Genomic DNA, 21,022 nt, shown 5'->3' with positions numbered 1-21,022 from the left:
GCTACAGCTAGGTGCTAGGAGTAGCGAAAGGTGTTTATTAAACGCTTAAGTGCCATCTGGTCGCTTGCCATGGGTATGGGAGCCGCAAACACACGGCACAGCTCTCTGGGAGACGCCCGACTGTGCAGAAGGATTATGTTGACTCGCACAGTTACCCTGGTGCTCACTTAATGGTATTAAGGTGTAACTTTACACCCGGTTTTGCTCAAATGCGATACCATTTACTGTATGAATTTGCACTTTTCCTCCCTGCTGCTTTTCCTGTGCGCTGCAGTGATCAATTTTTGACCTCAGTTGGGTTTAAACTCGAGCATAAACTATTTACCGGTATCGATTTTCCGCATGACTCATTTCCCAAGCCAAACCACCAGGTACCAGGTTTCATTTTCCGTCCGGTGAACGAGCAGCGGGCGGTGGAGCAACAAAAAAAAAAAGAAGTAAAATGGGGATGAGTGTGGTGGCGGCGGCTAGAGGGCAGTCCGTTTCCTTCGCTCTCGGCGTGCACCACATTAGCGATGGATACAATGGAGCAGCCCTTGCCGGTGATACATAAATTATCCTTTAACTGGACCTCATGCCTCACGTGACCGACTCTCGGCCGGCAAAGTCGACCGGGAGGACAGAAATAATTCTGGCCGCCGTTCGCCGGGTCTTTTAGCAAGTTGCCAGTGGTTTGGGAAATAGAGAAAATAGGAATTTTGCGTGTGTGGTCGGTACAATGGTTTCCACTTGCTTCGTTTGGGTAAAAGATAGGAGGGAATAGCAGAAGATGGAGAGACTTTTGCATTATAGAAAGGCGATACGTTAGGTATGAAATACTTTTGTTGCTAAGTAGCACTTTCTTTTTGTTCATAATATTAATGTGATAATTATAGGGAAATTAAGATGGAAGGGTTTTTTGAGGAGGAAATAATGTCATCAACTAACGAAAAGGTCCGTAATAAGTACGTTGTAATAAAGAAAAGCGTGGTCTGGTGGCCGAGGCGACAACTGCGCCGGTCTTCAAGCGGCAGGTTCGGGGTTCAAATCACATTCAGACCGCCTGCCTGCCCGTACGTAGGGCTGACTACTTTACTAAAAAAATTAAGGGAAAAATTAAGCCACAGAAAGCCAGAAATGGCAGGCCGAGACATCTCGAGGTTGTAGTGACAAGGAAGAAGAAGAAGAATGAAGAAAAGCTATTGCAACTGCCATTAGGTCTGTAAGAGTTTAAAGTGAATCATGCTTACATATTGTCGCGAGTTTTAAAGTGAATCATGCTTACATATTGTCATTCTCGTTCGGGATAATTCCTCACAACCCTTCGACAAATCATATGGAAGAGATACCAGTTTTGTGACTTTGTGCTAGAGATGATCCGACGATTTGTGACCAGATGATCTGGCAGATGTGCAAGAGGACGTTCTTCAAGGTTAGATTCTAAAAGACTAACACTTTGGTATTTGCGTTCGTTTATGTCAAAATGAGGCAAATGAGGTCTCAGAGATCCAAAGCCACTATAAATGAACGATACAGAAAAAGTTCGTTTATGTGGCTGCAATTTACACATCCAACTGCGCACAGTGCAATGGAGGTTGAGTTTGAGGATGAAGTCAGGCGGAGTCATTTTTTTGAAGTACTTCCACTTTGTTAGCTTAACGACCTGTAGCCGAATACATGATAGCTTACTACACTTATTTATAATACGTATCCAGATAGTCCAGATAGTCAGTCCTCGCAACGGGAGAATGGCCAGGACGGAAAACGATACTCTGGGTTCTTTTGTGCGAAAAATCAGTTACGATTGCTCTTTGACAACGGACCACCTCTGATAAGGTATTAATAAAAGCTACCGGTAATATCAAAGTCATCAAAAGAACGAAGAAATTCTATCGTAACTGTCGATTAGCCGAATATTGCAAGCTCGTTGCGTTAATTCGCAGTCGTATAATGTAATGTTGCATACAGAGACAAGAAGGAAAAAGCAGAGAAAATACAGGGTCAGTTTAATTTTTCTAGCCTTTTATGGGACTTGGAAATCAGTTGCAAATTTTCAGCCCAGCCCTTGGTTTAATCCTGCTCAACTATAAAATTGATAAATGTCGTTAGATCGTTTGTTTTGATCTCCTTGCTGCATAATTAAAATTTTAACGGGTTTCTACAGGGTAAACGGGATTGTTGTTTCCGCTTCTTTATCCCACAACTGGTTACAAAATTCTACTGACGCATTTTCCAATTTCCATTAACTGTGTGCACAATTCTATTATATGCTTGCAAAGCTCCACAATAGACGCGCTGTATTCTAGCTGCTTTGTTATTGTTTACACCTGTTTTTATAAGGGCTCCTTTTGGAATTGTTACTTTCGTTTCAACAATTTTTTTTATAAAAACGGCAACATTTTCTGTAGTTTTGGCCTGGCGGTAGGCTTTTTCTCCTTTTGGTAAAAGCTCACAACGAGTTTTGTTTGACTATGCGCTGCTAAAGACCTTATCCACACGAGAGTTTATTGAAGCGTAGTTGGTTATTTTGCTATCTATTTAGATTCCATTTAAGAATCTTAGGCTAACATGCCACATTCTGCTAGAAAACTACGATGAAGTGTCATAGCTAGTACGCACCATTTATTCCATACAGTTCATCAACTACGGTAGAGAACCCACGATTCATGGGTCTTTTAGAATATTTACGGTATTATAAGCTCTAAACAGGAAATTTAATCATATAAAGCCATTCATACGAAAAAAAAAACTCTCGCGAGGACGTGTGTCGTTTTAGAAAACATTTCTCTAACGCTCGAGTTTGACAATAGGCGTGGATATTATTTACCGATGTTTATTGTTTGAAAGCTTCCCACAATGACTCAACGCGTTAGACACATCCAGAAGGAGACGGTAAACACGCAGGGATGTCTAACGTTTGTCTTTTTTTTTCTCCCGTAACAAAGACACACATGCTTCACTTAAAGAGTTCCTATGAATCATCCCAACCCCAATCATCATCAATGTTGCAATGCCGCCGATGTCTCGCGACGTGTCCCCCTTAATTCAACCCCCCTCCAACCGCCAGTTCTTGCGTAGGTGAATCATTACCAACACAGCAAAGGCTTTGCATGCAAGAAGAGCCCCACGAAAACACGATAAGAATCACTTCACCATCAGCGAATCATATTCATTCCCGCTTTGCAGGAGTGCAAGGAGGGGCAAAAATAAAAACGAACCATAAAAATGCTGGCCCCGGTTGGTGCGCTTACTGTGTAAAGCAACGCGGAACGCTGGCTGTAACTACGCTTATCATTTTTGCAGGTTCGTTAAGCAAAACAAAACGAAGATTTACTTTTCATGACTTTTGGCAAATGGCTCTCGTTTTTCGCGCAATTCCCTACCTTTACCCATCTGCCCCCCCCCCTCCATCCCTGCTCAAACGCTCCAGCTGTTTACTACGCTACCCTCCAGAGTGTAGCGGGGCCACGGCAAGTAGCGTCAATTCGTTGTACGAATAATGAAGGCTCGTTTCCGGGAAAAATCCCTTCGGCACGATTTTCCGATCGAAAGTCAAGGATTGTTCGGTGCGCCGGTGGAGCTTTCGGTATAGCCTGGGCGGGCTGCTCGTGTATCTATATCCTGGGCACGGTTGGCCGGGCTAAGGGTGAGAAGAGAAATGATGAGTATCAATTGATGTCGGCTGGGGGTTTTTGGCGGATTCGTGCGTGAATCCATTTCGGTACCAAGGTTGCATGGTGTAGCGTGACTGCCGCGTGTTATTATTGCTACGGACGTTGCTTTTCGGTCGTTTGGCAGTCGGTAGCGTACAAGACACTGTTAACACGGGAGTCGCGAACTCCACGGCAGCACCGCCAGGGTATAAAAATGAATAAACCATAGGCCGACATTATTCTGCGTTTGCTGCTAAAGGAAGCTTAAAAATCTCAACGGGCCATCAGGAAAAAACGAATCTTTAAGGATATATCATCCAGCCAGCACGAAAGGACCACCATGATGGAGGAGGAGTGTGGACCGCCATGAATTCATTTAAATCGTGAACAAACCCTAACAGCTCCTCGCTGGGGAATCCGTACTTCCGTTTTTATTTCGGACTCCCATCCTGTGGTGGTGCTGGGTTAGGCAAATGGTGGGCGGAACAGACACCCAGATGCCTACGCTCTCACTGTCGTCAAATCGCAACCATTACCTAAGTCGTTGCAACGTGCCTCGATCAGTAACAGAACGGGCTTGCAGCGAATTCAAAATGGTTCGGTGCGACCTTCATTGTGTTTCGACCGAAAGCCTGCATTGCGGTGTGAGGTTGCGATTTCCTGCCGAGGACGATTTGCTTTATTTACGGCCAGCAGACCCAGGTCCACTTTGTGTGTGCGCCCGCACCGATGGTTGCAGGCCCCTGTTTGCTCTGCATACACCAGCACGGTGGTCGGGGAAGAAAATGAAGGAAGCAGCACGCGTTGTTTCCTCTTCGATTAGGCAATCCATAGTGTGGAGTGCAAAATTTGCACAGACAGAAGAGGTGTGTCAGGTCCAAAGACGAGCAAATGGCAGCTCTGCGACGGCGACGGCGAATATTGGAAACCATAATTAACGAGTTTTAATGAAGACGACGCACAACGCTGTTGCACCGGTTTGAAGGGGCTCTGATTATGGGGATCCGGACCTTACCAGGTTTATAAGTGAATTGAAACGATTCAAAGCGACACAAGGAGTGGCGCTTGCATTTGCTTTTAATTGAAATTGTTTTGACGTCATGGCGGGCAGGCAAACGGTAATTATAATTTATAGTTTGCTGCTTTAAGTTATTTTTATCTGCGAGGAGATGTTACCGTAGACTGGTGGACTTATTTTTATAGATGAATAAAAATATGTTACATTAAACAATACATGCCGTTTCCCATGGTTTAAAAATTGTTACGTTCATTATGTATAATTATGTCCATCATTACAGGGTTTCTCAGGTCAGTTCTACATTGTAAATCAATGTGTCAACGGCATAAAATAATAATCCGACATCGTATATGCAATTCAACCTCGTTAACCCTTCGATGATTCGATATGATTTTTATTATCAAATTTCAATTAACTTTGAAAGATAAGTCGGTTAGATTTTTATGAGATAGTTTATTGCCTTTTCTATTCCATGATTCCATCATTTTTATCTTCTTTGGCACCACAATCTCGAAAGGTCTCGGCCTGCCATTTTTTTTTTCGACTTCATTTTTTCCCGTAGCTGGATAGTTGGGGCGGTGGTGATAAAGGAGCCGGTCTTCACACAGCAAAACCGGAGGTGAAATCCCATCCGGACCGTCTCCCCGTACGTATGGCTGACTATTTTACTACGGGTAATATAAAGTCACAGAAAGCCAGAAATAGCAGGCCTAGACCTCTCGAGGCTGTAGTGCCTAGGAAGAAGGAGAAGAAGGATAGCCACAGTCATGCGTTTCGGGAGGCGGTTTGCATGGGATTCGATCGACGGTCTTGGCGTGCGTTAACCTGTTAAAATAGTGATAACATGTTGGATTGGCCTGAGAAATCCTGTGAAGGTAGAATACGGGGTTTTCGAGATTACATAGTATGGATTTAGTACAGTCAAATCAAATATGGATTTAGTATAGAAAAATCAATTTAGTACAGTCAAATCAGACAAAATCAACCATTGCTAAAGCATCATGTATTTGAAGTGTTTGAGCACAGAAATTCCTTACCCGATTCTACTTCCATCAATCTGCAAAACGTTCCACATTCGAACTTTTATGGGCTGTGTTGAAAATCTCGGTCAACGACAGAGGAATCCTTCGCGTTTTTCAACTTTTATTAAGCTATGAAATAATCTTGTCAGGTATTTGAGGATTTATATAGGCCTATACATCCATTGCTAAAGCATCAAATGTATTTCACAAGTTTATACAAAAAAATGGTTCAGTCAAGATTGTACAGTAGATTGTATCAGGCAAATGCTACAGGTTCATGTCTATTCTTCCACTAGATGTAGCACTTCATCTTGAACAGAATTTGCCAATCCTAAGTTGCATGGTTCAATCGCAAAAAGTTCCTCTTGAAAACTCCATAACGATTTTCCAACGCTTTATTTTCTTTACAATTATTCATTTCGATGTATTAATATAATTGAATTAGTTTCAAGCAGTACGCACACTCTTTTACAAACATTAACATTTTATAGCTTAACCATAGATTTTCTTCACCCTGTTTTGGTATGTCCAGTAGGTCATGTAGGTCTGCTAATTTAGGGAGTGATAAGTAAGGCTGCTTTGCAAGTTAGTAACTCTGACAGTTGGCGATGTTCTGAGTGCTAACTCTTCAAGAAGTATACTTTCACTTTCAAAGCGCACACCCCATGTTAGGCTTGCACGGTTTTTCTAGTTTAAATTCAATGTTTTTCCAGTCAGTATTTTAAAATTTTCAAAGGTTTTCTGGACTAGTGCTTGGATTGTGAGTACTCAGAATATCGCCAAGACGTATCACTCACGCATTGGTTACACCTTAAGAGCGGATGTCCCAACCTACCCGAGTGCCACCACGCGTAGTAACAGCGCACTAAAGTCGCTGCTGTTCGGTAGAATTTGTGTACGATTCCACCTCATTTACCGGCAACTTTCCTTGGAGCGTGTTCAGCGAGCCCAGAAAGGTTGCCGGCGCTGGAAGGTTGTCCGGCTGCAGCTGCCGATTGCTTGCCGCGTTCGGCTGTCGTTTGCCGTGCAAGCTTTCGAACAGAATCTTCTGCAGAGCAATGAACGGTGACTCAAGCATCAGGCAGAGCAGCCAACCGAATACGTACGACATTAGCAGCGTCGACCAGCTGGAGGCGTTCTGTGGTGGGTGGTGAACAGACGAAAAAAGAAACGAAAAGAAATCGTCATAACGTACGCAACACGACGCTTGATGCGGGTGGCAAATTCCACACCGTTTTCCCGGGACAAAGGGGACGATGAAGGAAGGGTTTCGGTAACCGTGCTCGTATTACTTACCATCTCAAATACGCCCAGATTCGCCAACCGTCTCGTGCCGAACGATACTGCGCGCGTGATGAAAAAGTGGCACAGGTACGCACAGTACGTAAGACGCCCAAGAATGCCGAACAGGTGGATGTTGAGCAATCTCAGGATGGGTTTGCTCGCGCGGAAGATAAACCCGACCGTCAGCAGGAACATGAGGGCGGTGTAGAGTATGCGGCCGAGCGGGAAGACCAGCGCCATCCACACGGACGGTGTTTCGAACAGGTTGCTGTAGATGAAGTACCCGGCAGCGAACGAGCCTGGCATCGCTAACATTCCGAGCAGCCACAGAAATGAAAACATCTGTCGGGAAGGGAGTCACGGTGACACAATGGCATTAAACATACACGTACACGTCCAACGCGCGTCTGCCTTGGCGTACCTTTGGCGTTTTGAAGTTCTTGCGCTGCAGATAGAGCATGTAGAACGAGCCCATAATGGCGGCAGTGTAATTGATCAGGTACATGTGCGTCGGTAGGTACGTTCCGTGGTACATGTCCCAGTACCAGAAGAAAAATCTGAGCGGTCTGGGAAAATGTGAAGATGAATGCTAAAGTGTTACATACGGTTGTGCACGGGAGCATTACAGGGTTGGCCAAGCAGCTTAATGCTACAGGATAATAGCACCTGCTAACTGAAGAACAGGAGAAAAGTCTATTTCCTTCTGCACGCAACCAAGCGCAAGTGTTGTATTATCCTTTCTTGCATAATTAAAATAATTTTAGTGCTAGAACGGGTTTAAATGCTATATACTCTACTGCACGGACGTTCTGCGATGGGATGAGTATAATTAAAAGCAACCGTTTAATTTAACCGAAAGAAAAAAAAAACTTACTCCGGTGGTAACACTGTCACGGCTTCGTACTCGTTCACGTAAACAACGATGGCGGCAATCATTGTGCAGACCAGCAGCAGGAAGGAAAGTATGTACGTCCGGTACTTTGGGAAGCGGAGGACCACGGCACACACCACCAGCCCGTACACGAACATGTGGAAATCGGCTGCCAGGTACCAGGTGTGTTGCATGCACTGTTGAAGCAAAAACACGGGAACATTAGTGTAGAATTTCGTTACCGATCGTGAAGATTCGAGAGCTGCTTTGCGAACGCGAAACGTGATCTAATCAACTTTTTCTTGCCACTGGTTTGGTGCTGTTGGTGGAAATTTGAATGGCAGTGTGGAGATACACTAGCGTTTTATGATAATAGTCGTCAGCGTTGCTTGTTGTAATATGTAATATTTGGTAACAGCGATAAAATAATTGGTGTTATTGGATGCAGAGACAAGGGCGATAGCGGCGCAAGTCTTCACACGGCAGGACCGGATTTCAAACCCCATCCAGATCGCCTCCCCGTACGCAGGACGGACAATCCAGCCATGGGTTATATCAAGTCATAGGAAACTAGAAACTGTTGGAAGGTACTTCCTCTTTCGAGTGAAAAAGAACAAATGACTAATTTTATTCATCTATACAACCATCTACATAACTATACAAGCAACGCCTACTAGATTCCTAACTCCTGAGGTTGCTATGATCCACAACAGAAACAACGGGCCGAGACCTCTCGAGGTTATAGTACCAAGAAAGAAGAAGAAGTTATTGAATAAACATCGTCCAGTTTTTCCTACGTTGAAAAACGATGTCCTATTCGAAGTGGACATTATTCAAACTTCATACTTAAGCGAGGGCTCAGTGGACCAGTGTTAGTGGCGTCAGTCTTTTACATGGCAGGAAATCCAGACTCTGTACTTCCGACCTTAAGACTTGTGACTATCCCGTCGACGGATAAGTTAAGTCCAACCAGCCAGGAATGCTGGAAGATTGTAGGTACCACACAATAATTTGTCCTTGTCCCTAAGGATAATGGATCAATTTGACTACATCCAACCCGTACCAAGGATTGACTATTAATGTTTGTATCATATAGTTCTTTAAAGTCAACTAGTTTAGTTTTAAGGACGTCGAAGTAATGACTTTGGGCGTAAAAGAGACGACCTTCATACGGCGAAACTGTGGTACAAATCCTATCCGCACGCTTCCCTCGTAGCAAGCATCGATTACTTGGCTACGTGACCTACACCGGCATGACCTTGGAGGTAAAGAAGGCCAAGTTCTAACTACTCGCCGATGTTTGACCCCCATCCACGTATATTTCTTAAAAGTTTACGAACTCAGTTTTAAAGGTAACTAAGTAAGGACTTCTTACTCGCAGTGTATCACATCGAGCCGTTCTCTGATTATCGTCATTCTAAACCATCATCATTAGACATCACATTTCAGTGTGTGTCAAATCACCAAAGAGTAAACAACATTCTCTTTTTCATCCGCGATCTTGACGAGTTTTTCCGTGGAGTAAGCACATTTCGCAACGAAACGTTGACTTTTTTTTTGCTTCCATTTTTGAAGAAAACAAGCATCAAGATGATGCCATCATGCCGCCGTATGCCTTAGAAAAGGCTTACCGGAACCTTATCCCATTGATATCAATTTGTGCGTATTGCTTTCGACACGGCAGAAAAAGCTATGTTTGTATGTGAAAGCAGAGACGTGCGTAGATGAAGAATTTGAGACTTTATTGGATGAAACCGTGTGCCGAGCTGCAGCCAACAATTTGCATATTTGTTAGAAGTGACTTGACGAGCAGCCTTTTTGATAAGCACCGGAATGATAGAAATCGCGCGGATACAATTTGACTTGATGCCGGGAGCGGAGGTCGAACGTTATTTTATTTTTTCCGTGTAAACAATTGCTTGCTTTTCGGGGGTAACCGATTTTTTTTTTTTTTGCACAGGAATAGTGATTGATGGAGATGAAAAATGGATTCAGTTTTGATAAAAGTCATGCATGGTGCTTTCCCGGCTACACATTAACATGGGTCGTTAAACCCATGGATGTTTTTGGACCGATGCTGATGCCTTGGTGGGATCATCTCAACATCATGTAAAAGCAGAATGGAAATTGAACTGAAGGTGGAATGTGTCATTCAACTATATAGTGGAATATTGCCATCTCATTCGAGATGGTTGCAAGTCACAGTGAGCCAGAAATGGCAGGCCGCGGTATTACCTCTCGAGATTGTAGTGCCAAGGAAGAAGAGGAATTGCAAAGTTCCACATTCGAGTTTGCTAATTTCCCCTGACTAAATGCAAAATTCCCCTGTATGATTGCCATACAATGGAATTATAATGTCCCACTATTCAGCTGAAACATTCCACTGTGTGATTCAAAATATCCATCATATGATTGGAAGTAATTTTAGTTATGGCTTACAATGGCTGTCAAGACCTTCTTCTTCTTTTTTGGCACTCTGTGACTTGATTGGGTAAAGCAATCTGGATGGGATTTGAAATCGAGTCCTGCCGTGTGAGGTGTGTAACACTTGGGATCATTATGACAAGAAGAAGAAGAGTCTCTTTTTTCAAGGATTCAAATCTCTGTGATGACTCGTGATCATGTTTCTTCATCATTACTCCTTTAAAATGTGTATAGTATTAGCATTCCATAGCTCTGGAATTGTGAAAGAAAGGGGCCGGTGGTAAAGGCTACAACGGCGCCAATCTTGGCATGGCACGACCGGGGTTCAAATCCCATCCAGACCATTCCCCCGTAGTAAGGACTGACTACACAACTACGTAGTATCATTAAGTCTAGTAAGCCAGAAATGGCAGGCATGAGTCAGAGTTAGTTAGGCCAAAGAAGAAGAAGAAGAAGAAGCTCTGGGATTCTGAATCCTGCTTGCGAATCGGAGATCCAAATCTGAATCTTAATCTTTCATATCCTTCAGATTTAATGAAAATTAGTCCACTAATGAGGGACAATATTTTAACTATAAAAATGGCTAATGAGATCCGAAACAAAATGCAATAGGAATGTTATTGAGGTTAATCAATACAAATCAATACTTACCGGTTCGTCCGTCGCATAGTAATTGTTAATGTACAGCAGATTGACCCACCAGTGCTTCCGGCAGTAGGTGCGGCTCGTTTCGAATCCTTTGCGCCACAGTGGACCATCGAGATAGCGTACCAGCCACGTCGCTTCCAGAAACATTATAAACGCGTACACCGGCGTAAGGCTGATCGATATGATGAATTACGAAAATATAGAGAAGACGGAAAATAAGAAAGCACAAATCATTTGCTTAGCGTGTGTGTGTGTGTGTGTTTGAGTGCAAAAAAAAAACTATTTGAAGCGAACTTGCTTTGTCCGCAAATGGCCGCCCAATGGGGGCGCATAATTGACAAATCGTGCGTACCGAATGTAGCGTGCGATGGAAATCATAATGATTTCAAGGAATCCTATTTTTCGGCCTGTCTGTTCCAGCTTGTTTACCAGCGACAGGACCAACATGAGCGCACTTATCACGAAGAACGTGGTAACGACGTGCGATCCGTTCGCCACAATCATCGAATCAACTTCGCTGAATTTCTGTAATTAAAAAAAAACACGAAGGAAAACCCCTCCAAAAACAATGAAAAGCCAGCTCACGAAAATATGCGTGTGAAGGTAAGGCTAAAATTCGATCTTACCCGTTCGATAACCATCGCGGTACGGGGCTGTGCGTAAAGCACGTTGTGGCCCATGTTGATCATCATGAAAATCATAAATCGGACCGCGTGGATGTAGCGTATCGAGCGGCTGAGACTGTCATCGCTCCGGGACGTTAGACGGTACCAGTTGCGTATGATGGAAAATGACACCAGCACCATGGCCGCTGTTATGATATCGGAAGGAACAAAAAGATAAGAGATAACAGTCTTCGAAATGCTCTCCGCCTCCTGAGAGCCCATACCTTTGCTCGGCAGCTCTGCCTGATAGTGGCTCAATCCATGGTCCTGCTTGCAGCGATGATCGTACCAGCTCGAGAGTGTCACCGTTAGCAGCAGCACGCCCAACACGACCAGGAACGCGATTTCCAAATTGTCTTCAATGAGGAGAGATAGTGAAAACAGAAAAGACGCTTTAGAAACGTGTCCAATGGTATTAGCCCAACCGATGTCTGCCGCGCGAAAGGTTATGAACGTTTACCGATCGGATATGATTGCCGGTTGCTGTCGCAGTATTCAATTTCCGTATAGGCACGCAAACCGTGCTTCTGCTGCAGCTCGTAGTTGATGCACTTAGCGAATAGCTCCGAGTAGTTGCGACGATACGTGTCCACATCCCGGAACGTGCCATTCTTGATGATGTACTGCAATGGCGTAAATGTACGGTAAACATTAAAAGAAAATGGCATCGGAAGTGACCTCAGCGTACGGGATATTTATGTCATTGCACTCGGGAGCTTGTTGGAGTGATTCTGATGTTCAAGATGTTCTTTAAAATGTTTTAATTAAGTTTAGTTTTTAACAACCACAATAGCTAGGCACCATTTGAAGAACTTTTTTTGTTCTCTCCGTTCTTGTCACACAACTATTCACATCATTCGCGAACCTTTGGTTCCAGGCAATGAGCTTCCAACGTCTTTGCAAGTAATCTACAAAACGTGCCTGCCGTTCGGTGCACACTGAGCATGTAACTGTCCTTGGAAACACAGCTTTGAGCAATTGATTCATTACCGGTCACCACTGTTCACGCTTTACGAGCGATATTTACCGGGAAATCGATTTTAAACTTCGGCACCACCAACGCCCCTAACTCCTGCTCGGTGACGTTCTGCTGCCGCTCGAGCTCGGCCAACAGCCGGATGCACCCGCTCAGACAAAGGCCTCGGTCAAGATGTGCGTGGTTAAGATGTTGCTTCCAGTTGCTGGAGAACTCGGCAATCACGTTCCAGGCCGGGGAGGATGTGTTCGGTTGCACCACTGCCTTCACCATGCAGTACACATCCGGTACGGACGGGTCATCCAGCAGACACTCGTCGTAGTCATCGAAATGAAACACTCGCGGCATCAGCCTGTACTGGGTCACTGTAAGCCGAGCAGAGAATGTAGGTCAGAACCGGGCACACGCTTTTTGGCAGGAACCGTAGGAAATCACACGCGAAAACTGAGCGTTACTATCACTTTTGGGCGAACTTGGGCCCCCCGGACAATGCACTTACTGTTGAATTGCTCTGCACAGTGCACCCCGGACACGAGGCTGCACAGGACGCCGCACACAGCCAGCACTTCCCTGATCGAGACCACCATCCTCATGATCACGTCTTTACCGAATAACAGTCACACCGTGTCTGGTGGTCGATGACTTGCCCGGTAGTATATCGACCTGCGGATCGCTCGTTTTCGGGGGTGATCCTGACTAGATCGCTACGATATGCTTGGTGACGTCACCAGCTGGATGTGTCCTGCGTCAAGGGCAGCAAAACAAAGCGCGAGAAAAAAACGAAACAGAAATATAGGATAGACCCGTGTGAGAGGGAGCGTGAGAAGCAGCTCCCTCCAAAGAGAATGGCTGCGCTGGATCGGATTTTATCACCGGTCCCCCCCCCACCGATAGGTCTTCCGAACTGAAGCCCTGTACTTCGCAGTGAAAGGAAAAGCGCAACGTTTTTTAAGTTTTATTGACTCGTTTCACAATCGTAAGCCACCGTTTTTCATCTCTCTCGTACGTAGCTTTATATGACTTTTTGGTGTGTTGCGCGAGGCCAGACACGACGCCCGATCGGAGTTGGGTAATGAGTTTTGAACCGCCGGTAACACCTTCAGGGGTGGGTGGGGGGGCTGACAGATAAGCGGGAAGTGCGTCATATGTGTGGTAGCTCCTACCCGCAAAGGCAGGTGTGTAGTTGAAGTCGAACCGAAGGATGGAGAGGATGCGCCCAAGTACAACGCCATTGTTGCGACATTGCGGAATTTCGTCGTGTGCCGACGGCGGCGTGTAGTAAGGTTTACGAACTTATGAGCTGGTTTTTTTTGGGGGTCGGCAGTGCTATAAACAATAATAACTGAAATGTGATATCGGCAGAAGCAGAGGCAGCAACGCATTACTGACCTGTTTTTCCTTTCATAATTAGTGGACAGAAGTCGTGGTAAGGTCGGTTAGACGGTGAAGACTTCAAAGCTGGTTTCTTATACATTTTATTGGAACCGAACTACTCATTGGAACTCGACGTACGATCTAAGGTTTGGGAGCTATTTTGGGACATTTGTTTTTTTTTTTTAAAGACTACACTAGCACTAAGATGGCCTCTGGTTAAAGTTCTAAGCCGTACGCGCTAAAACCTTTGACTGAAAATCACATTCGCCTGATAGTTCCTCTTCTCATCCGGATGCTCACAGTAGCTCGTGTCCGTTCCGGGTTCGCCTCCGCTAGAGGAGTTTTCCGTATCCTCCGACCGTCGTGTATGACGCTTGAAGAGTTGTCTCTGCAGTGCTACGAAGGGAGACTCCAGCACCAGACACAGGACCCATGCGACGAGATAGGATAGGAACATTGAAGCTGCCCATATTGCACCCTGAGGAATAGGGGAAGAGGTTAGATAAACTTCTAGGCGACAAACAAGCTCACTTACAATATCGATCAGTGCGTAACGGAAGAAGCTTCGCGTGCTAAACAGCGACATCTTAATCAGGCACAGATGGCACAAGTACGCACTGTACGTGAGCCTGCCGATGATCGTATGGAACGGTATGTCCGCCAGTCGGGTCATCAGCTTCACGAATCTAAACGACAGTCCAACTCCACCGAAAAATATGATCGCACTGTACAGCAGCCGTATGAACGGGAACAGCAACGCCATCCAGAGGGAAGGCATCTCGAATTGGTTTTTGTAGAAGATGTAGCCCAACGCGAACAGTGCCGGAATCATTAGCAGGCTTACCAACCAGGAAACCTTGATAAGCTGTCGGGGTTCGTAAAACAGGTAAGGTAATTCAGATTCTACATGAGCAGCTCACTCGAACAGCTAGCTTACCCAGTGGTAGTTGGTTCTCGTCTTAAGCATATGCCGATAGTAGAAGGCGAACGCGAGCGCCGAGGTATAGTTGACCAGATACATGTGCGTCGGTACGTAGGCATCCTTGTACACGCCCCAGTACCAGAAGAAGTAACGAATTTGTCTGCAAGAGAGGATCACGTATGCGTAAGTCTTGTTCGTGGGAACCGTCTTCCGCCATTTGCTTTGTCTTACTCGGGTGCAAATATCGGAATGGCGTCGTACTCCTTCACGTAGATAATGGCGGCCGTTGCAGCGTAGCTCAGCACCATCAGCGTTCCGAGCAGCAGGTTCCGCAGTTTCGGGTATCGGGCAATCAGCGCACACAGCACCAGCCCGTACACAAAGAGATGGAAATCGGCTGCCAGGTACCAGGTGTGCAACATGCACTGCGCAAAGTAACAAGCACAATAAAATGTCAAACTTTATCGTTTTGAGCTCACGGCACCGGGATGCTTACCGGTTCGTCAGGCTTGTAGTAGTTGTTGATGTAGAGCAGATTGGCCCACCAATTGGCGCGACAGTACGATCGGCTCGTCTCGAAGCCCTTCTGCCACAGTGGTCCATCACCGAACCGCACCACCCAGGTGGCCTCGAAGAGCATCACGAACGCGTAAACCGGCGTTAACCTGGGACGTGTAGGGTGTTATGACCAACGGCAATTTTAAAAGGGTCAGAACATAACGGGTGCAAAACCGTTGGTTCTGAAAGTTGTTCGCGGTGGACGTATCTTACCGTACGTAACGGGCAGCGGAAATGATGAATATCTCCACGATGCCGACCTTCTTCTTCGTTTCGTCTACCTTCTGCATGAAGAACAGGACCAGCAGCATGGCACTGATGGCAAAGAACGTTGTCACTATCTGAGTCCCATTGATGACGATCATCGTCGAAAGGTCACTGTAACGCTGGAGATAGCAACAAGGAAAATACATCAATGACGTGCTCCAGAATATAAAACACTTTCCCCTTTAAGATGCTTACATTTTCGATGGTAAGTGCCGTTCTGGGCTGGGCGTAGAACACCACGTGCCCCAGCGTAACACCCATGAACACGATCATCCGGATCGTGTGAATGTAGCGCAGATCGTGGCTAAGTTGATCGTCACCGCGCGAGGTGATCCGGTACCAGTTCCGGATAATCGAAAAGGACACCAGATACATCTGTTTCGTCGTGGGCAGATCGTGCCTGTAGTGCTCGAGTCCGTGCGTCGTTTTGCAGCGGAAATCGTACAGGCTGGAGGCAAGCACGATGCCGGCGATCGCTAGTGCGACGACCAGGAACGTCACTTCCAACCAATCTGCGGGTGGGTGCGAACAAATTAGATAGGCAAATTAGCAAATCACTTCTGCTTAATATGGGTAACGGGCATGCTGCGTTCTTACCCGTTGGATGGACAACGGTGTTACTATCGCAGTACTCGATCTCCGTCTGAGCGCTTAAGCCGAACTCTTCCGTTAGCTCCAGGTTGACGCATTTTTCCAGCAGCTGAGAATAGTTTTGCCGATACACGTCGACATCTCGGAATGTTCCTGGTTTGAAGGTATACTTAAGATGCGAAAAACAGGCGGAATTAATGCGTTGCAGAATGTTTACAATTTAAATGAGATAATGTTGGGTATTCAAGTAAGTTTGGAGCCTTTGTTTTAATTTATTCGAGCAGCTAAAACTCGAACTGTTGGGAAATATTTTCGAATGTATTTCTGTTAGCGTCTTTTACTCTCTGCTTCTATTCGCCAAAGTGAAGAAAGCTGTGCCAAACTTAAGCGGTGAATAAAGCACTATCGTGAGTTCTGGATCGTGACTAAGTTAAGGAAGCCAGAAATGGCAAGCCAAGACGTTCAGGGGTTGTAGCGCTAAAAGAGGAAACAGGTTCAAGACTGGCAATTTGGACGACGAGGATAAGGAGTCGGTAGAACGATGTTGGGGAACTCTACTGCATCCGCCTTAAAGTCCGATGTAGGATGCTTATAGTCCGAAGGAGATCCAGATCTTGTCAAAACAAGAGGAATCGTTTGTTGCTTCCAATGACTAATCCTTTGGAGATTTAGTCTATGACCAAACTTTGAAGAAACGCCGGGAATTTGATAATAGCCTCACTATATCTTCCTTTTAGCACCCTTTAACGACAATACGCGATGGAATAGAGTAATTTTTACAAGCCATTTAAGCATATTTATAAATAGCATTCGATCGCTATTCGAGATCCGTCTCTCGATCGACACTCAAACACTCCCGAAGCAAATCGTTTTTCTGTGTTCCATTCCGTTTATGATTTCTGCTCTCGTCTGAATTTACTCAAACTCGATTCCTCATCTATGGGGTACATCGATGTGAAACGAGACACAAAAGTAAGGTCACTTTTACGGGAGCTGCTGTTTCTACGCGGAATGTAGCTTTTTGTGTTTAAACTGCAGCAAAATGTTAACCAAGTCGACTTTCTGTCGTATGGGTGCGCATGGACCAAGGACACTGCTGGCTTCGACAACGGATGAGTATGATTTTAATAAACCGGAAGTATACAATCTGCGACGCATCATCGGCGTCCCATACAGATTCAGCCTACGTGTAAAGCTTTACGGCGGCGCTACGGACGACGGGGTCACATGCGACACTATGATGTACGGTCGGCGACCCGCTCGAAAAGCCAATGTCATGGTTTGACACGTTATGTGTGAGTTACGAGATGTGACCCAGCCTCAGTTTTAGTCCTTTTCGAAGGACTCCTGTAACGCTGGCCCCTCGCCAGTTAACGTTGCTAGATAAATTAGACGTAATTTGATCAGTCCAACCGTTCCAATGTTAAGGCCCCACGCGGAGTGTGTTGCCTTACTTTAATATATGCAACGACGAATTTGGAACGTTTGCTTCTATGTAAATGCGGTGCTTTGACCGGCGCATCGCAGAACCGTACCGGGTAAGGACGGAACCGGAATTCTGGATGATGCAGAATCAATTCTATCGAACCTTCTACACGCGATCGAAAAGCAGGTTTCTGTCTTAATTTCCCTTTCAACCTCGAACTTTGAAGTTCGGTATTATCGAGCCGGGGCGGTGTAGAATATTACGTTGCTGAAGCGAAAAAGTATCGCGCCAAAGTCCAAGATCGGTCGAGAACCGATAGCATTAAAAATAATGCTAAACAGGTTTTGGGACGCTTCGTCCAAGTCTTTGGGCGTCACTGGAGTAGAGATAACTGGAACGTGTTAAACAATTTCAGCTCGGTGCGGATCAACTTTTAGTTTCAACCGTGGCGTTTGAGCCTAGTACAATCGAGGGTTATTTATTTTGCACTAGGTTACGATTTTGTGTGTGCTCCCAAGCTCCAGATCAAACAGGTGCGACAACAGTAGTGTTAAAAACTGGAATCGAGCGACTACTGCCTCTGCCCCCAATTCCTATCGAACCTTGAACGTGTATGGGCCTACCTAACGGAGATACCTGGGCAGAAGACGAAACCTTGAACTGATTCCCAACCGATTGAGACAATCGTGAGCTGTAATTCGAAGTGCGCTAATGCGCCAGATTGCTTAATTAATTATGAGCATTTCTGTGGCAATACGCGTTTCGCGTACCCTCACTATCATCGTTACGCATCACGAGCACTGTGTGAGCTGGAGAAGTTTCTGACCAGCAAACTCATCCGTGCATGTTTTGGGTGGAATAAAACTTTGGTTGGTGGGAATTGTTATAAAAAAAAACAGCAAATTAAGGTGATGTGGGAAAAGTTTTGGAAACTAACCTCAAAGTTCAGAACAAACTCTTCACATACATAAATACATGGGCGCGATCATGGGCTCAGATTAAATGCGGTTTGTTAGAAGATTCGCCATGTTGAATTTCATTTTGAGGCGCAGTATTTGAATTGTTTTGTTTGTCCGGGATTGTTGTTGCTTGTTTGTCGTGGCTTGATCTATAACTCTCAAAAATATCTACAAGACCGCATCAAAGTTCAGTTTAAAAATGATACTTTAGGTCCAAAGCTTTCCCGCGAACTTCAGTGGTTGCAACGCGCTTAACCCAAAGCTCTTTTAGAGTTAATGTAACAGTTATAACTACTGTTTTGGGATAGAAAACATCTCTGGAAAATCTCTCCAATATCTTATCAAAGTTCAGTTTTACAACTCCAAAGCTTTCCGATGATCTTTAGTGATTAAATCGCCCCCTAACCCCTACTCTTCCCAAGGCTCTTCTGGCAATGATTTAAACCTCAAGCGTTTACTACCGCTGCGTTAATCATCAGCCAATGAATGAGTTGAATGGCGGAAATATGGAAATGCGTTACTGTTTTATTTACCCGGTAGTCGGTCTTGAACTTGGGCACCAGCAGCTCACTATCGTTCACCCGGCCGGACATCAGCCGCAGACGCGTTTCGCAATCGCGCACACAAATGCCACGATCCAGATGGGCATGGTTGAGCTGCACCTTCCACTGGGCCGAAATCTGCTCGATGAATCCCCACACCTCGGAGTGGTTGTCGGGTCGGACGACCGCCTTCACCACGCAGTACACCGACGGTGTGGTGGGATCATCATTAAGACAGATATCGTAATCATCGTACTTGAACACACGCGGCATTCGCCAGTACTGCGACACTGGAACAGAAAAAAACATACACTTTAATCAACTAGTTTCCGATTTCGCAAAGCTACCACACCATTCGTACATTCTAGCCCACTTCTATCATTGTCGCCTTGCACAACACCGACGGTAAATGAGAGTCCTGCCAGCGTCAGCCCCAACCACAACCGTCCCAAACGGTTCGACATCCTGACACTTGGCACTGATAGTGACGGCGCTGCGCTTCCTTATTCCACTGTTTCCACAAAGCCCGATCCTCCCGGCAAGCGTAACGGACTTAGGTCCATGCGCGACCGCAACAAAATCTAAACTGAACGCAAATTTTCGGCGATCGTATTCTATAACTCGTGTGCGCGGAATTTCGGGGCGAATGACATCTCATCGCACTGCTTCTGCCCGTAGCACGATTCAATGTAAACCGGCTGCAAGCGTGCGATACGATCCCACGAGCGTGGCTGTCGCACGTGGGGTGTGGAAGCGTGAGAGTTGTTGGAAGTTTTTTTTGGGGGAACTATTCAGGTTTTCGGAATTTTGACTAATACAGAAATGTGGTGTGTATTCACCAAGGCGGCGGGTGCTAGTTGTAATGTGACTGCTGGCAATGGAGATTTGCATTCCGTGTTTTTAAAAATCACGAAGAGGATAGATAACACAGAAGGGAATGTTCATGAATTATTTATAATTACAAACTCATTTATACTATGTGTTAAAAGGCTACTGCTATGAATGTTAACAACAGAAACAAAGAAATCTTTAAATATTACAGCTTTACAGATGTTTCCTAATACACAGAGATGTTATTGTTACATTTTGTCTCATGGTTGTCTCATTTATTGAGGGCTTAATTATAGATTTTTGATTTATTGCCCTCGGTCTTTTTATAGAGGGTCCCCATCGGATCATTTTTCTATGTCGGTGTGGAACTATCTATGTCTAGGTAGAGTTAAACAAAATTCTCACAGTCATTCTCTGGGTATAAAACAAATATCTCTATTTTTAAATACAATGTGAAGTCCGCGACGTAAATTATTAAGTTTGTGATCAAACATAGAATTCCATGCTGTAGACCTTTGATCGGTTGATCTACAGCTTAACTAAGAGGGTAATGGTTGAGTGGCTCATACTTGCCCCCTATGCTTGACAACAAGGGAAACTAACACAGTCTTCCTCAGGCCTCTTCAAGAAGACTCATCTGCTTGGATTGTGGAATCAACCTTACTTTATATCTTGGAAGGTCGTCTGTTTTGAACTCATGATGTTAATACACCTTAATTATGGTGGTTTAGGACTTACAAATAATTACGCTATTCCGATTTGACTTTATCTTGAAGACCTTTCTCTTGAAGAATTTATGGTTCGTAATGGAACCACCAGGCTTCCATTGCTTGAAGCGTTCCAGGAGCATTAAATCCATATTGAGCCTATGATTCTTGGAATATAGGTCAAGTCTTACAATGTTTGGAACCAGGACTAGTCTTGGCCGGTGTCATGGTTGTAGTGGCCTAGGCTTTTCATACCATGGGAACACCATCGAATCCCTTCCTAATAACCAGTACAGTTCGAGTAT

At 45.1% G+C, this 21,022-nt stretch overlaps 3 protein-coding genes across 3 annotated transcripts in view; 1 reads left to right on the top strand and 2 right to left on the bottom strand.

The window, feature by feature from the left end:
* LOC118511531 overlaps positions 1-21,022 on the top strand; it is an 88,792-nt gene that overhangs the window by 7,139 nt on the left and 60,631 nt on the right. The window lies entirely within an intron of this gene.
* On the bottom strand, positions 5,877-13,221 carry LOC118511533 (nose resistant to fluoxetine protein 6-like). The gene is made up of 11 exons (XM_036054729.1): positions 13,040-13,221; positions 12,592-12,905; positions 12,025-12,187; positions 11,789-11,920; positions 11,526-11,710; positions 11,252-11,424; positions 10,903-11,071; positions 7,831-8,024; positions 7,378-7,522; positions 6,969-7,298; positions 5,877-6,810 (listed from the first exon to the last, which is right to left on the bottom strand). The coding sequence occupies exons 1-11, from the start codon at positions 13,131-13,133 to the stop codon at positions 6,538-6,540; spliced, it is 2,172 nt and encodes a 723-aa protein (XP_035910622.1). The 5' UTR covers positions 13,134-13,221; the 3' UTR covers positions 5,877-6,537.
* LOC118511534 (nose resistant to fluoxetine protein 6-like) lies at positions 13,999-19,777 on the bottom strand. The gene is made up of 10 exons (XM_036054730.1): positions 19,541-19,777; positions 19,171-19,469; positions 16,259-16,421; positions 15,857-16,173; positions 15,608-15,780; positions 15,333-15,501; positions 15,068-15,261; positions 14,852-14,996; positions 14,450-14,779; positions 13,999-14,392 (listed from the first exon to the last, which is right to left on the bottom strand). The coding sequence occupies exons 1-10, from the start codon at positions 19,641-19,643 to the stop codon at positions 14,153-14,155; spliced, it is 2,133 nt and encodes a 710-aa protein (XP_035910623.1). The 5' UTR covers positions 19,644-19,777; the 3' UTR covers positions 13,999-14,152.

This window comes from Anopheles stephensi, chromosome 3 (genome assembly GCF_013141755.1).
Source record: "Anopheles stephensi strain Indian chromosome 3, UCI_ANSTEP_V1.0, whole genome shotgun sequence".
Classification (NCBI taxonomy): Eukaryota; Metazoa; Arthropoda; class Insecta; order Diptera; family Culicidae; genus Anopheles; species Anopheles stephensi.
This window is presented reverse-complemented; position numbering and strand designations above follow the sequence as displayed.

What these genes read in the sequence shown, in the direction of transcription:
- LOC118511534 (XM_036054730.1), bottom strand. Translation starts at nt 19,643, where the DNA reads ATGTCGAACCGTTTGGGACGGTTGTGGTTGGGGCTGACGCTGGCAGGA. An exon ending in CACCGTTGTCCATCCAACGG is followed by an intron (nt 16,174 to 16,258) that starts GTAAGAACGCAG and finishes ACCCACCCGCAG; the next exon opens with ATTGGTTGGAAGTGACGTTC. An exon ending in ATTCCGATATTTGCACCCGA is followed by an intron (nt 14,997 to 15,067) that starts GTAAGACAAAGC and finishes CCTCTCTTGCAG; the next exon opens with ACAAATTCGTTACTTCTTCT.
- LOC118511533 (XM_036054729.1), bottom strand. Translation starts at nt 13,133, where the DNA reads ATGAGGATGGTGGTCTCGATCAGGGAAGTGCTGGCTGTGTGCGGCGTC. An exon ending in AGTTTAAAATCGATTTCCCG is followed by an intron (nt 12,188 to 12,591) that starts GTAAATATCGCT and finishes ACGCCATTGCAG; the next exon opens with TACATCATCAAGAATGGCAC. An exon ending in AGAACTTCAAAACGCCAAAG is followed by an intron (nt 7,299 to 7,377) that starts GTACGCCAAGGC and finishes CCTTCCCGACAG; the next exon opens with ATGTTTTCATTTCTGTGGCT.